This window comes from Paroedura picta, chromosome 3 (assembly GCF_049243985.1).
Source record: "Paroedura picta isolate Pp20150507F chromosome 3, Ppicta_v3.0, whole genome shotgun sequence".
NCBI lineage: Eukaryota > Metazoa > Chordata > Lepidosauria > Squamata > Gekkonidae > Paroedura > Paroedura picta.
Window position 1 is genome coordinate 83,811,752 of NC_135371.1, and position 14,375 is coordinate 83,826,126.

The window sequence follows — 14,375 nt, forward strand, 5'->3', positions numbered from 1 at the left end:
TCCTAACAGGGAACTCTGTCATTGGGGAATGTCATTCTAATCCCTTCACAAGATAATCTCTCTTTATGTTTCTTTATCTGGTTATATTGTGATACAAATTAGTCTGAAGACTGCACAAGTTTCATTTATGGCTTATCCTGTGCATACCTTCTTTGATCACATCCCAACTGTTTTGAGTACTTATTTATTATGATGCTTATTCTCATGTCCCTTGAGAGTTCAGCATTTTGATTGGCTCATTTCCTGCTCTGTAGCTTATGAGTGAATTAGCTGAGGATGAAGTCCTTACTTCCATTGGCTAGTACTACTGCTAGAAGAGTGACTAAAATTTTGGCTCCTTTCATTAAATCAGAACTCTCCTTTTTTCATAAAGACTTAGAACAGATCCGGCTTTACATCCTAAAACCAGTTCCTCTCTTGATAATTTGCAGATCAGCTTGCCATCCCTTGTCCTAGTCCTAGACATCATACAGAGAAAAACTGGCATATTCTAAATGCCCATAGAATTCATTTTATCCCAAAGTCAATTCCTCATTCTTTGTCTCTCAGGAGATTAATTTACCATTCTTCTGCCCAAACCTAGGCGTCCTACAGAAAAGGCAGGTTACACCTTAATGTGAGTGGGTCCCTGAAAGCATTCATACTTAGGACAGAGAGCATGAGGAAAATTTATAGTCTTTTCATTTTGGTGTTCCTGCCAAATATGGGTGCCGAAATGTCCAAAACATTTGTTAACAAGTGTCTAAAAGCTACTGCAGCCTATAAAGTCCCAAAACAGAATGTGCCTGTGGGAATTACTGCACACTCTATAAGACTGGCTGTGACAAAAGCAGCATTCGTAAAATGTGCCTCTCTAGAGGAGGTGTGTGCAAGGTTGCCACTTAGTCCTATTTTTCAAATTTGTAAGGTGTTATAAGCTCAATGTATAAAGTTCTGATATAGCATTTGGCAGGAGGGCATTGCATCATGTTATGGATCAGGATGATAGCCCACCCAGGACTTGTCCCAGCTAAGATGTCCTCTGCCTAAGGGGGGAACAAACATTGGTTGCTTACCAAGGAGTGTTCTTCTCTGAAGTCAGGAGAACATCTTGCCTCTCATGTTTCATAATCATCTGAGTCCTTAGCTTACTGTTAATATACCTAGTACAATTTTTCCCCACAAATAATTTTTCTCTTAGGTTATTGCAGAGCATAGAATCAGGTTACCCTTAATTTCTAATTCTCCTTCCTGTGATTTATTCCTTCATATAAATGGTTTGTTGATTGTTAGGAGTTATCTTCTATGCTAGTTTGATGCTGGTGTTTTTTAGATAAGGGCATTACTCTTGGAGTCCAAAACTGAGCTCAGAGTCAATCCCACACAAGGAATCAGGAAGTGGAAGATTTGTTCCTCCCCCTCCCTCCCCCATGACAGAGTGGTGTAAATCAGGGATAGTCAACCTGTGGTCCTCCAGATGTCCATGGACTACAATTCCCATGAGCCCCTGCCAGCAAATGCCTCTGGAGGACCACAGGTTGACTACCCCTGGTGTAAATCACTCAGCCAAAATGTCATTCTTACCTCAGAGGAGAAGCACCCTTTCAGTAAGCAACCAAAGTCATTTTGCCATCCAATCCAAAGGCAAGCAGTTCTGTTTACTGTATTCAAAGAACCAAATAATATCTATTTACTATAAGGTGTATGGGCTAATTTTTCCCTTTGTGAGCAAGAATGCTCCATGCTGTGTTTCTTTAACAACAGTTGGTATTACTGAGACTCTGGTCAGAGAGCAAGGCACAGATCAGGTTAAAGCAACAAACTAAGATCATAGCAAGTATTTGTTGCCTTCCATGTTAACAGAACTGAGAAAGAAGAGAGTCCTATTTGATGAGAATAGACATTGTCTTCATTGCAGAGTTTGGGGAAATTGAACCAAATTGTAGTCATCGAAAAGCTCATGACTGTGTTTAAATTTAGCCTGTACTGTTTCTTTCACAGCAGGGAAAAGCAAAGCTCTGACAGAAATCCATTCAGACAGTCAGTCAACTTTCTTAAGTAGAATTTTTTTCTTCTGTATTGCTGCCCCATGAACAATGATCCATGTGGGCATGCAGATAGGGGCCCAGCTCCCGCTTCAGGAGCTTGGGGCTTGCATGCCAATCTTTGCCAAGGGATTATCAGAGGCCTTGCCCCTCTTGCCAGCTTGAGACATACTCCGCAGATGTATGGTGATAGATTGGATCAGCCAGAGGCTTTCCATCTACGTCGGTGAAAGACTGCTATCAGCGCCGGAAGATCTGTGCCCTGAAAGCTGCCTTGGCTCAGAGAATTGACAGATGATCCCAAGGCGAGGAATTGGTTGAATTACACCAAGTGAGGTTGGCTGGCAAAGGGCATGTAACCAGACTAACTTACAAAGTGTGCTCCAAGTGGCAGGAAACTTCTACAATCCATCTTAAAGGAGAATCCACCTCTGCACTCTGCCTAGTGTTTCTATAACAGCTGACCTACAGCCTCTGCTCCTACTGACTCATAGCTACCAGCACAAGGAACAGAGATGTTCCTTTCTGTCTGAAGCAGTTAATATCTATGGGCTTAACAGCTGGTCAGTGAATTTATTACCAGCCCCTCCAGAAAAGATTAAAAACTAGACAAAACATCTAGCTCCCACCCAGTTTGGAATTTTGTTATAACCTGAGGGCTGTCACCTAATGGGAGAGGATTAGACAAAATGCAGCCTTAATTCAGAATGCAATAATTGTGTAGTAGTCGGGTTGTACTGTACTGTATTGTACTGGGGGAGGAAGAGTGGGTAATTGAGATGTTAGGTGGAGGTGGTGGGAGGCCAGCCAAGGGCTGGGGATCCTAGTGATTATGGGGATGAGGGAATTATGGCAGTGGGAAATGGCTTGCTTGAACTAAACCGGGGTGCAGGAAGCTGAGACAGTCACCCTAGGGCAACTAGCCCCACCGGCATTTTTGCTCCCCAATGCCCTTTCATCTCCTACCCAAAGGCAGGTCCCTGGTACACATCAGAGCTGCACATGCAGAAACAGTAGCTGAGATGGCTAGATAGAGTCTGGCAAAAAAATCGTGATGAAGCATCAAGAATCTCTTATAAGACATCTAATCTAAGACACTTAGGAATGTTTATGAGATGGCAGTGAAGGCCATTAATAAGAAATTCTGTGTGGCTGCCATTGTCTCCACAAGCTCATGCCTGGCACAACTGTTTAAAACAATTAGATTGCTGACATCCTTAGGATTGTCCTAGAGTTTGAAATTGGATATTAGCAGTGAGCTATTCTATGAAGAAAATCTTGTCACTCCACCAGGACTTTCCCACCAGGTTTGATGCAGAAGTTGTTGAGTTGTTGGGTAAAATATCTGGAAATTTGGATATAAAGTGTTGGAAATGTAAGGAGAAGGTCGGTTCCTTCTTATGTGGTGGACTTGTAAAAACATCCAGACATTTTGGATAAAAATTCATGATATTTTAGAAGCAATGTTGAAGATTACATTTCTTCTCTGTCCTGAATTTATGCTATTAAGTGTACTGCCTGATAATACTCCCAGAAAAGCTGGTGATTTCTTTTTTCACACAACAATGGCAGTCCACATGGTGGCTGCAAGACTTGGAAACTTCAGGAGACTCCCAAAGTATACCGACTGGTTTGAGAAATTGGGGGAGTTAGCCCTAACGGTGAAACTTACAAGCCTAATGAACAATCAACCCATAGATGAATTTCATGCACTCTGGGGCTACTATATGAATTATTTGGACAGTTAATTAACAAATGTTTTAGATGAACAGCAAGATATATTGTAATCTATGCTTTTCTATGCTCTTTTTTGTATTTTCTTTCTTTATATAAATTGCAATAAATGCTAGATTTCCAGCTTTAAAAAAATAATGGCATCATCTTAATCAGGCAGGCAGGGCTAGGAAAGGGGGATACCATACTTAATGGTTCTGCTCTTGTTTGCCAAATTCCAGAAAGTGATGATGGAGGATTGCAGTTCAGTCCTCTGGCCACTTATCTCCATCCCATCCCTTGGCACTTGGGTGGAGGCTAGGGTTAAGAAACTGACTCCAACACTGATGCTGTACAGAACCAAGTTGATTAAAAATATGACCATTATGCTGCAAAACTATTTTGCAGAGCAGAAAATAGACCTGTCATGCGTGATGGAAACCTGGGTTAGGGAGGGTGAAACAGATTCCTTAAAAGAACTGTCCCCTGCCAAGTTTACCATCCTTCATCAGTCATGGACTGCAAGCTGGAGGGAGTAGCAATGTCCACACTGAGCTGCCATGCTCTGGAAATGGGCTGGACCTAGTGTCAGCCATGGTGACACTGGAACTCTCACAGTTTGTCACAAGCCCCACCTATCAAGTCGGCCACAGCTGGACCTTATCTTCAGCACAGAACTGGAAGTGGAGTTGATAATTGCTAACTCTGTTTCATGGTCAGACCACTATGCCCTGAAGGCCCAGCTAAGAATACTGTCCCCTTCTCAGTAAATTTTAGCTCACCCAAGGAGACTTATGGATCCAAATGGATTCCTGAATGCCTTGTGGGACCCAATGCCTCCCGGTGCTTCTCTAAATGAGCTAGTCAGTGACTGGTACAACCAGGTACTGACTGCCATCAATGAGATCACCCCCCCCCCTCCCGATGCCCCCATCCAAAATAGGCTCCTTGGTACACAGAGGAGCTCTGTGAGAAGAAATGGGAGCTGAGACAGCTAGAGTGAGTTTGGGAGAAAAGTTGCGATGAAGATTTGATAGATCATTTCTGATTTCAGTCAAGGCCAATTAAACAGCCAGCAACTAGAGGCCCCTCCCCACTACCAACTGCAAACACTCTTGGAAGAACTGAATCTACATCTGTACAGTCAAAAAAATTGCTCAGTTACAGAGCTTTAAAATTTAAAGGTTCTACCATTTAAAATATTATGTGTTTTACTGTTTGAAATGTTATGTGGTTCGTGACGCTTTCTTTGTACTGTACTACAAATCTTTCCCTGTAAATGACCCTGAGCCACAAGAGAGAGTGATATATAAATGTATGTATGTAAGCAAACAAACAAATAAAATGTTGTGAGGTCTCCCAAATATTATATTTATATTTATATTTATATTTATATTCATATTCATATTCATATTCATATTCATATTCATATTCATATTCATATTCATATTCATATTCATATTCATATTCATATTCATATTCATATTCATATTTATACCCCGCTTCCCCCCGAAGGCTCGAGGCGGCTTACATAACCCCGTCCCCTAAAACCATAAAATGACAATAAAAACCGATAATTTACAGTAATGGCAACAGCGATGGCGTAATCTACTCATTTGCTCTCCGCATCCTCAACTACGGAGGGGGGTGATGCTCTCTACCGCCAGTTTGTGGGGGGGGGGGCTGATCTTCTTTCCGCCTAGCCTCAGTTATAAGCCTGGCGGAAGAGCTCCGTCTTACAGGCCCTGCGAAATGCTGGTAATTCCCGCAGGGCCCTCAGCTCTTCCGGGAGCTCATTCCACCAGGTTGGGGCTAGGACCAAAAAGGCCCTGGCCCTAGTCGAGGCCAGGTGGGCTTCCTTGGGGCTGGGAACGACCAGTAGGTTAGCCCCCGCAGAGCGTAACGCCCTGCGGGGGATATAGGGCAAAAGGCGGTCCCTCATATATACTGGGCCTAGGCCACGGATGGACTTGAAGGTCAAAACCAAAATCTTGAACCTGATCTGGAAGGCGACCGGTAACCAATGCAGCTGCCTCAGAACTGGCTGGATGTGAGCCCTCCATGGTGTAGCTGTGAGGACTCTAGCAGCCGCATTTTGGACGACTTGCAGTTTCCGGATCAAGCCCAGAGGCAGGCTGGTGTAGAGCGAGTTACAGAAATCTAGTCTAGAGGTGACCGTCGCATGGATCACTGTGGCCAGGTGTTTGGAGGACAAATAGGGTGCTAGTAGCCGAGCCTGGCGAAGATGGAAAAATGCCCGGCTAGCTACCTGTTTAATCTGTGCCTCAAGTGTTAGTGAGGCATCAATGGTCACCCCTACATTCCTGGCCTGAGATGCGATATTAAGTTGCGTCCCGACCAGAAAGGGTAAGCGCGCTTCCTGATCTGCCCCCCTACGGCCCAACCACAGAACCTCTGTCTTGGAGGGGTTGAGTTTCAGGCGACTCTGCTCGAGCCATCCAGCTACGGCTTCCAAACATCTGGCAAATGGATCTGGGGGGGAGTCCGGGTGGCCCTCCATGAGGAGAAAGAGCTGGGTGTCATCAGCGTACTGGTGGCAAGCCAGCCCATAGCTCCGTACCAGTTGAGCCAGAGGGTGCATAAAGATGTTAAATAATGTAGGAGAGAGCACCGAGCCCTGTGGGACCCCACAAGGGAGCCGGTAAGGTCCTGATACTTCCTCTCCCACGGCTACCCTCTGTCCGGTTTTGGAGGAAGGAGCGTATCCAGCGTAACGCTGTACCCCTTATCCCCATACCGGCAAGGCGGCTCGCTAGCAGCTCGTGATCGACCACGTCAAACGTGGCCGACAGATCTAAAAGAACTAGCACAGCAGAGTCACCTCGGTCAAGCTGGCAACGGAGGTCATCCAACAAGGAGACCAACCCAGTCTCTACCCCATGACCAGGGTGGAAGCCAGACTGGTATGGATCGAGTGCCGAAGTATCTTCCAGGAACGCTAGGAGCTGGTCCGCCGCAGCCCTTTCCACCACCTTACCCAGGAACGCTAAATGCGCTACTGGGCGGTAGCTTGCAGGGTCATGTGGGTCCAGGGATGGGTTCTTGAGGAGAGGGCACACCATCGCCTCCTTCAGCACCTCAGGAAACTCCCCCAACTGGAGAGAGCAGTTAACAATATCCCTGAGCTGCTCACCTATCTAACTTGTCCACTGTGGTATATAACCTCTACATGAAACCTCTGGGAGAAGTCATCTGTGGATTTAAAGAGAGGTGTAGCAGATGATACCCGGCTGTACTTCTCCTTAATGACTAAGTCAGGTGGGTCTGTGGAAGTCCTGAACAGATGCCTAGAGAAGGTAATGAGATTAATGAGGAACAATAAACTGAAGTTCGATCCAGACAAGACTTGAGTGCTATTGGTCAAGGAAGAAGATGCTTGAGTGCAGGGTCAGGCTGTACTGGAAGGGTTCCATGCCAACAGTTTCAAAGCTTATGGGTGCTGTTCGATCCTGGCCTTTTGTGAGCTGTGGCTGAAATGCCAACCACCATACTTCCTCAAAAAGTATGATTAGTACATGGTGATTCATGCTCTTAATAACATACAGGTTAAACTGCTCTACATGGGGCTTTCGTTGAAAACTGTATGAAAGGTGAATTGGTCCAGAATATGGCAGTGGGGTTGTTGTCAGCAGCTAGACACAAGCACTGTATTAGCCCTGTGTTGAAAGATCGCATTGTTTGTTCATCTATTTCTGGACACAATTCATAATGTTAGTTCTTAGCTGTAAGGCCCTAAATGGCTTGTGCCCAAAGTACATTTTAGACTGCTTTTGTTCTATGTACTTTTATTATATATGCCTTGCTTTTAGGGGTGGTTGTTATTGATTTTTTTATTACTATTGACTGTTTATTATGTTTTTAATGTTAACACATTTTAAAACATTTTGTTTGCATAGGCTTGGTTTTCTGTGCTTATGAACTGCCCTGGGCAGCTCCAGCCACATGGAGAAGGATGCCCACTGCCACTATAGGTCAAGAGTGGCAGCTGGCATCCTTCTCTGCCACGGCTGGAGCTGCAGCAGTTGCCAGTCACTGTTGCTGACAGCCTCTGCAGGCTTAGCCACAATAGAGAAGGACACCAGCTGCCACTCTGGGCCCAGGTGTGCTGGTGGTTGCTGGCAGTCGCTGCAGACCCAAGCAGAAGCAGAGGATGCTGGTCACTGCTCAGTGACAAAGGACACTGGTGGCTGCTGTGGGTTGAGTGGTGAGTGGTGAGGCAGGGAATATCACCAGCCTAATGGATGGGTGGAATACCCCCTGCAGGTCTCACAGGCCCACCTCTTATAAATATCTTTCTGATGCTTATTGCATAGGAAATAATCTGCTTAGGCTCATTCTTGAAACAATTGCTTCCATTGCTGTACTTAACAGAAGGAAAGAAGCCAGGTATTAAATGAATTGTCACTTCATAAATACAATTTGTTCAGCATGATCCTATTCTCATCTTCAACTATATTGTGTTATGTTTACATATTTTATTTCCCATTAGAATAGTATGTGATGTTTCTTTCCTATAACTTGAATTACCAAAACATGTTTAATCCTTTTAAAAAAATACAATAATTTTCACACTTCTATGATTTTAGTATGAATAAAATAAATAGAGAAAAATGAGGTACGCTTGTTGACATGAAGTGCCCTGTTCTTTTCTGCTCACTCATTCCTACCTAATACGATTTTTCATTTGTATCTTCTTTTGTAGGTGGCCATTTCTTCCACCGTAATTCTCTGTCTCCTCGGAGCCTGGTGTATGAAAATGACTTCTCTTCAATTGAGCCTGTCTTGGACATGTATGATGAGAACAAGACCTGAAGGGGGATCTGCATTCTTCTTGCTTTGCTCTCTTTCCCTTTCCCTTTTCCGTTTCTCATTCCTATTGTTGTGTACTCCTTCCACGGGTGTTCTTTGTCTGAAGAAGAGCGGCCTTTTCCAGAACATGTGCCTGGCTGCCAGGCTGCAAAGGTGAAGCTCAGCTGAGGCAATATTGGAGGATAAGGGGATGAAGAATGTGCGCCACAAGTTGGCTACTGGAGGTTGCCGAGTTGTCATCAGCAGTGTCGGCATAATGGTGTCAGTATGCTAGAGGTTTCGCCCTACTCAGTTTCTAATTTTGTACTACAGTTGCCTCTGTTGAGTAGGCACATAATATCTCTCTTTTTTACAAAACTGCAGCGTTTTGCCAACTTAGTTGCCTATTGGAGGGAGTGGCGGGACATTGCCTGAAGCACTCCAGCTATTCTCTGTTCTGTCCTTAAACTCACATTGAACATCCCAATTCCAAAGGGATTTATGAGAAATGTATTGACATTCCAGCTTGCCATTTAATTGGCTGCTGGCAGAACAAGCTATAATATTACAGCAGCATTACGACTGTCAGCCTCAGTAGACAACGTTGGAGTTTTTCTGCTCCATTGCTGAGGATAAATATGGACAAAAGCTGCTTAGAATGAATGCAAAAAAAGAAAACAGCCATTTTCCAGCCTTCCTGTTGAGGGAATTGCTGACTTAAAGATGCTGCTGATATTTATAAAACCTTTAGATCACAAGAAATATCCAGACATCAAAAATAGGTTCTTGCTTGGTTTTTAAAAGATCTGTTCTTTTTCACTCTAATTTTTAAAAAGCTAGTATTTTGGCTTTACATACTGAAATGGCTGGAAGCTTCCTTCCTACATGTTTTTACCTGAGATAGCTGTAGCCATGAAGCAACAAACGTTTTCTGAAGTCTTTCCTTCTCCAGAGGACATCAACATTATGAACATGGGGAGGAGGAGGAGCAATGGCAACTGCTGCTTTGCTGTCCATTTTTACTAGTGGGAGAAGCTGAAGATGAAACATTCTAATTTAACTGCACAGGCATGGACAGCTAAAAACAAAGATGGTCTTATGGTGTTGTTTTTTTTTAAAGAATCATCAACAGTGTTGCCTAAGCAAAAACAAAAACAAAAACACACAGTGCGAGAGTTGGATTGTACAACTAATTCCACTTTCCTCCAGGATGCTGCATCGGTTAGAACTGACATGTCATTTTCTTCCCCATTGCAACTCTTGAGCTGCTGTAGAGTTAGAAAGGGTATCCTTGTAGTATGGACAAAAACTTAATGCTCTAGGAATACTGATTGCAGAAGAGATTGAAAACCCAAAAAAAGACATAAGAAATGTTGAGTGGGTGTCCTGTCACAGACAACTTACTATAGAAGTAGGAAGATGGACAGGGAAAGTTCCACCCCACCCCCTCTGCAGAAACTGGGCTTTCACAAGATTTTTCCTGCCCTGGAATGTAGTGATTCTGTGATGTTAATTTGCTGAGCTGACTGGAAACTAGCTCTTTGCAGCTAACTCTTAGCAGAATGCTTCATTTGTATTGTTCAGATGGCCATATTTTCTCTGATCATTCTGGACTGATGAGTGAGCTTAAGGACTGGGTCCTGGTGGCCTCTTGTTTGTTGTATGCGCCAGGTAAGTTTTAACATGAGAAATTCTAAACAAAATCTTCTTAAAAGCACAGTCTTAAACTGTTGGAATTTAATGTCTGGAAGATTTGATGGGAAATATCAGTGATGCTCCTTCAAGTGTACATAAACAAAAGCTCTGCATTCTTTTCCCCCCTTTTCCCAAGCTACCAGTATTAGGGAGATATGCAATATGACAGGCAAATAATTTTATGCTAAGAACTGTCTTATGGCAATGTATAGGGCTAGAATCCAGAAGGAAAAAACCAAAAACCTATAAATCTGACATTGTCCCTTATAAGTAATCATAATGTTGGTTGAATGGAAGTTAATTTTAAAACTATACAGACTCCTGTAGACTTTGCTTGTGAAAGTGAGAGTTTTAAATTTAGCTGTTGGGTAGGATGAGGAGTTCAAAAATCACTGTTGATTGAGTAGAACAAGAAACTGAGACAATATTAGAAAATCCCTTATGCAGTGGTTCTCCCATTTCAGAGGAGGTTCTATTGCAGCCTCTGATTGGGGGCTGAAGTATGATGCATTTATTTTGTACTAGAACCAGAGGTGGGAATAGTACAGTGGTTTAATTGTTTGGTCTTTGATTTTTATTACTGGCAGACTGCTGTTATTACTATATGTGTACAGTTTCTCTTCAGTAAGATTCCAGTGTCCGATCTCCCCCTTCTAACTTAATAGCTTTTCAAGTTGGAATCATTATATGGAGGTAACAGGGCAGCTTCTATTTACACTGTTTGCATCTTCATTTATATCTAGTAAACAAGGAATTCCCCTGACAGACAATTGTCCAAGTCCACTTGCCAAACAGCAAGAGAACATAAAAGCCAACTCTGGTTGGCGGAAGGTGTCAGTTGCTCCACGTAGTGGTCTTTCCTAGTAGCCACCCTGCCGAAATCCTTTAGTGACTGATTTGGCAGGTGCTGCCTGAAAAGCACGTATTCTGCTACTGTGCTGCAGCCCCACTGGAGGCTACAAGAGATGAAACAGGGTGCTCACATGCAGTGGACTTAGTTGACTCTGCCACAGATACAGTTTCCATTGGGGTCCGAGGCATGACCAGCAGTGACTTAACCTGGGAATATAAGCAAGGCATAGAAAATAGAACATGGAAACTTGCTTTATTAACTGCAGTTTTCTTTTGCACATGTTGCTCTGCCCGGTGTTGTACAGTACAAAATACCTCAGTATTTGTTGGCTGATGAAGAGGCACATGTATGAAATAGCTGCCATCAGAGGACATTCCCTGCTTGGAGCACTTGATAGGCAGCATTCAAAAAAGGCATTTAGTTTAACTCCCAGCTTTCCACATATTGCATTTGCTTTTCTTCTAAGCCGTAAAATCCAATGTCAACTCTGACCAATCAAAGCAATACAAATAAGGACAGACTCTTAGAAAAGAAGGGTCTTCTTGTCCTTAGAGCTTCTTAATGCTATGCTAGAGGTCAATGTGAGTGCTGCCTTTTATCTCATATAAGCCCTCCAAAATAGCACCTTTTATATGTTGTTAGAAAGCCGGTTAGAAAGATGCCCAACAAGGATAATACAATACAGTAGGATGAATTAATAACTGAATTAAGATTATATGTGGCCATTTTATTAGAACCTTGCTTGTGGTTTAATGTCAAACACTTGTTTTTCTTCATAAACCTCCTTATACCCAAGGTGGCTTTTTCAGAATCAAGAGTGCAACTAGATAAGATGTGGGAGATTTGTGACTGGGTTTCTTGAGGTCTTTAATATTATTCAGAATCATCTGCCAGAGGACTGGATTGGTCTTGGGGCAAGGTCGTTTTCCTTTGTACCATGTCCCTAAATTGCTACAAACCCAAGTAAAGGGAAAGGGTAAAGGTAAAGGTATCCCCTGTGCAAGCACCGAGTCATGTCTGACCCTTGGGGTGATGCCCTCTAGCGTTTTTATGGCAGACTCAATATGGGGTGGTTTGCCATTGCCTTCCCCAGTCATTACCATTTACCCCCCAGCAACAAGCTGGGTACTCATTTTACCGACCTCGGAAGGATGGAAGGCTGAGTCAACCTTGAGCTGGCTGCTGGGATTGAACTCCCAGCCTCATGGGCAAAGCTTTCAGACGGCTGCCTTACCACTCTGCGCCACAAGAAGCCCTAAAGGGAAAGGATAGATTGTCTTATTTCTGCCACCAAGATAATAGCAACACAGCAAGGACGGGATTTCAGTTTTGGAAATGGTATGGAGGGGTGTTAAACCTCTCCTGTCCCCATCCCCTCCCCAGGGTACTTTTAAAACAAAATTAAACACATCAGGAACCCCAGTCAGGGATTTTGTTTGTGTCACCCAGCGGTTTACTTAATGCAGGCAAACCCCTAAGAAAGGCATTTTTTAATGTTCCTCACCTTATCAGTAGGACAGACCAAATGGGAACAGTCCCAAGTCTGTCTACAAGGAAGTCTTCATTTTATTGTTGACTGGACATGACCATCTCTATATTTTATACATGCCACTAGGAACTAGGGGAGTCTTTTGGCTTCTAGTCATACAGTGTTCTTAAGAACATCTGTCAGTTTAAAGCTAGTTGCATACAGCTGTAGTAGATGTTATCCCACATACATGTATGCAGTAACCACTTTAGCTATGTCAGGTCACATTATGGCAGGCAAAGTATTTAAGAATTATATACATTAGAGAATTCTGTGGGTTTTGCATGAACGTATGAACCAAACTGCACCAACCATACAGTGTATAGTGTTATAAATAAACTAAATGGTGGCTCAGTGAATGGAAAACATATTCTCACCTTTTTTTCTATTATGTTTTTTATTGCAGTAATAGGGAAGTGAGGCATCAATGTACTGAGGCATGGTTCATAGATCTGCTAGAGTAGAGAGGTTCTTGGGAAGATGGAGGAAGAGATCTGGGACCCTCCACTCTACCACACATACCAATACCTTATGAGATGGGACACTTTGGGCAGAGATCCATTCACAAGCACCTCCAGTTCACGTGGTTCTGTGCCTGCCCACATCTTTTGGAAGGAGAGTTGTGCAAATTGAGTTTCGCCGTGAAGCAGCTGCCTTGTGGTTTGGTATAGGCAGGGGAAAAGGAGCAGGAGCCTGCCTGCTCTTCCACTGCATGAAGAGGGTTGTCAGTGTGGCAAGTGTATGATCCCAACCTAGGTTTCAAGTGTTATACAAGCTGGCTTACATTAGGATACTGTTTCACGTGTGAACTCTTGGGGGAGTTGCATCTGGGAATAAAACTTTGTCCTGAGAGAATGTATGGTGACAAAAATGTGTGTGATGTTAAAAGATGTAGTAGCTACATACATTAAGCATATTGCAGTCACAGTGGGTATTTTCTGCCTTGCTGGGGTTCCCTTTTTGTCCCTTCCCTTTTCCTGACACAATCCCCCTGCAAGTACACAGTAGAAATGTGAAGAAGAGTGCAGTTATGTTGTGTGCTTTAGAGATATTGTCTAGTGTGCAGTTGTAGAATGTTCTTTACACAATTAATCATGTCATAAGTTTGGGAGACTCTGTGTATGCAGAAATAGTCTGTTGCTGTCCTGAATGAGGGGAGAAAGGTATGAAACTGGTAAGAGAGTAGTCTCAATTTACACAGATGTTTATTTACACAGATGAGTTTTTTGAGACTTTTGAGTTTTGGAGATTGTATAGAATGACAACCAGCATATATCTACATCACTTACTTTGGCTTTATACCATTTTAATGTGTTTAGCTTCTTCCAAATAGGAAATTAACTTTGTTCTGTTATCAGTCATTTTCCCCACATAATACAAATCTCAGGATTCCATGGGAAGAGAGAATAAATTAGTATATGACTGTATTATACATATGCCCTAATTCTTCAATGCATATAAATATTAAAGATTATTTAAAAGATTGCGGGTAAATAATCGATTAAATTTTGAAAAATAGTGCTTCAGACTCATTCAATAAAATTTTAATCATATATAGTTTTACAGTGCATAAGGCAGGAATATAATTATGTGTACATTCTGTGTTTCTGTTGGGCCTACCTTCTCCCTACTTCCTTTAAGAAACTGTTTTCAAATCTAGAAAGCTTCAGTCTCTACTTTGCTCTGGAAACTAATCATTTCTTGTCTTAAGGAGAAAGGGGAGATAAAATATTTTAAACAAATATTCATATAG

The 14,375-nt window shown here is 42.8% G+C and overlaps 1 protein-coding gene across 1 annotated transcript in view; it reads left to right on the forward strand.

Moving 5' to 3' along the window:
* Positions 1 to 14,140, forward strand: part of RNF130 (ring finger protein 130) — a 127,914-nt gene extending 113,774 nt beyond the window's left edge. Inside the window, exon 8 of the mRNA XM_077326609.1 lies at positions 8,461 to 14,140. Coding sequence (XP_077182724.1) covers positions 8,461 to 8,570 — 110 coding nt within the window. The 3' untranslated portion in view covers positions 8,571 to 14,140. The remainder of the gene's footprint in view (positions 1 to 8,460) is intronic.
* The last annotated feature ends 235 nt before the right edge of the window (positions 14,141 to 14,375 follow it).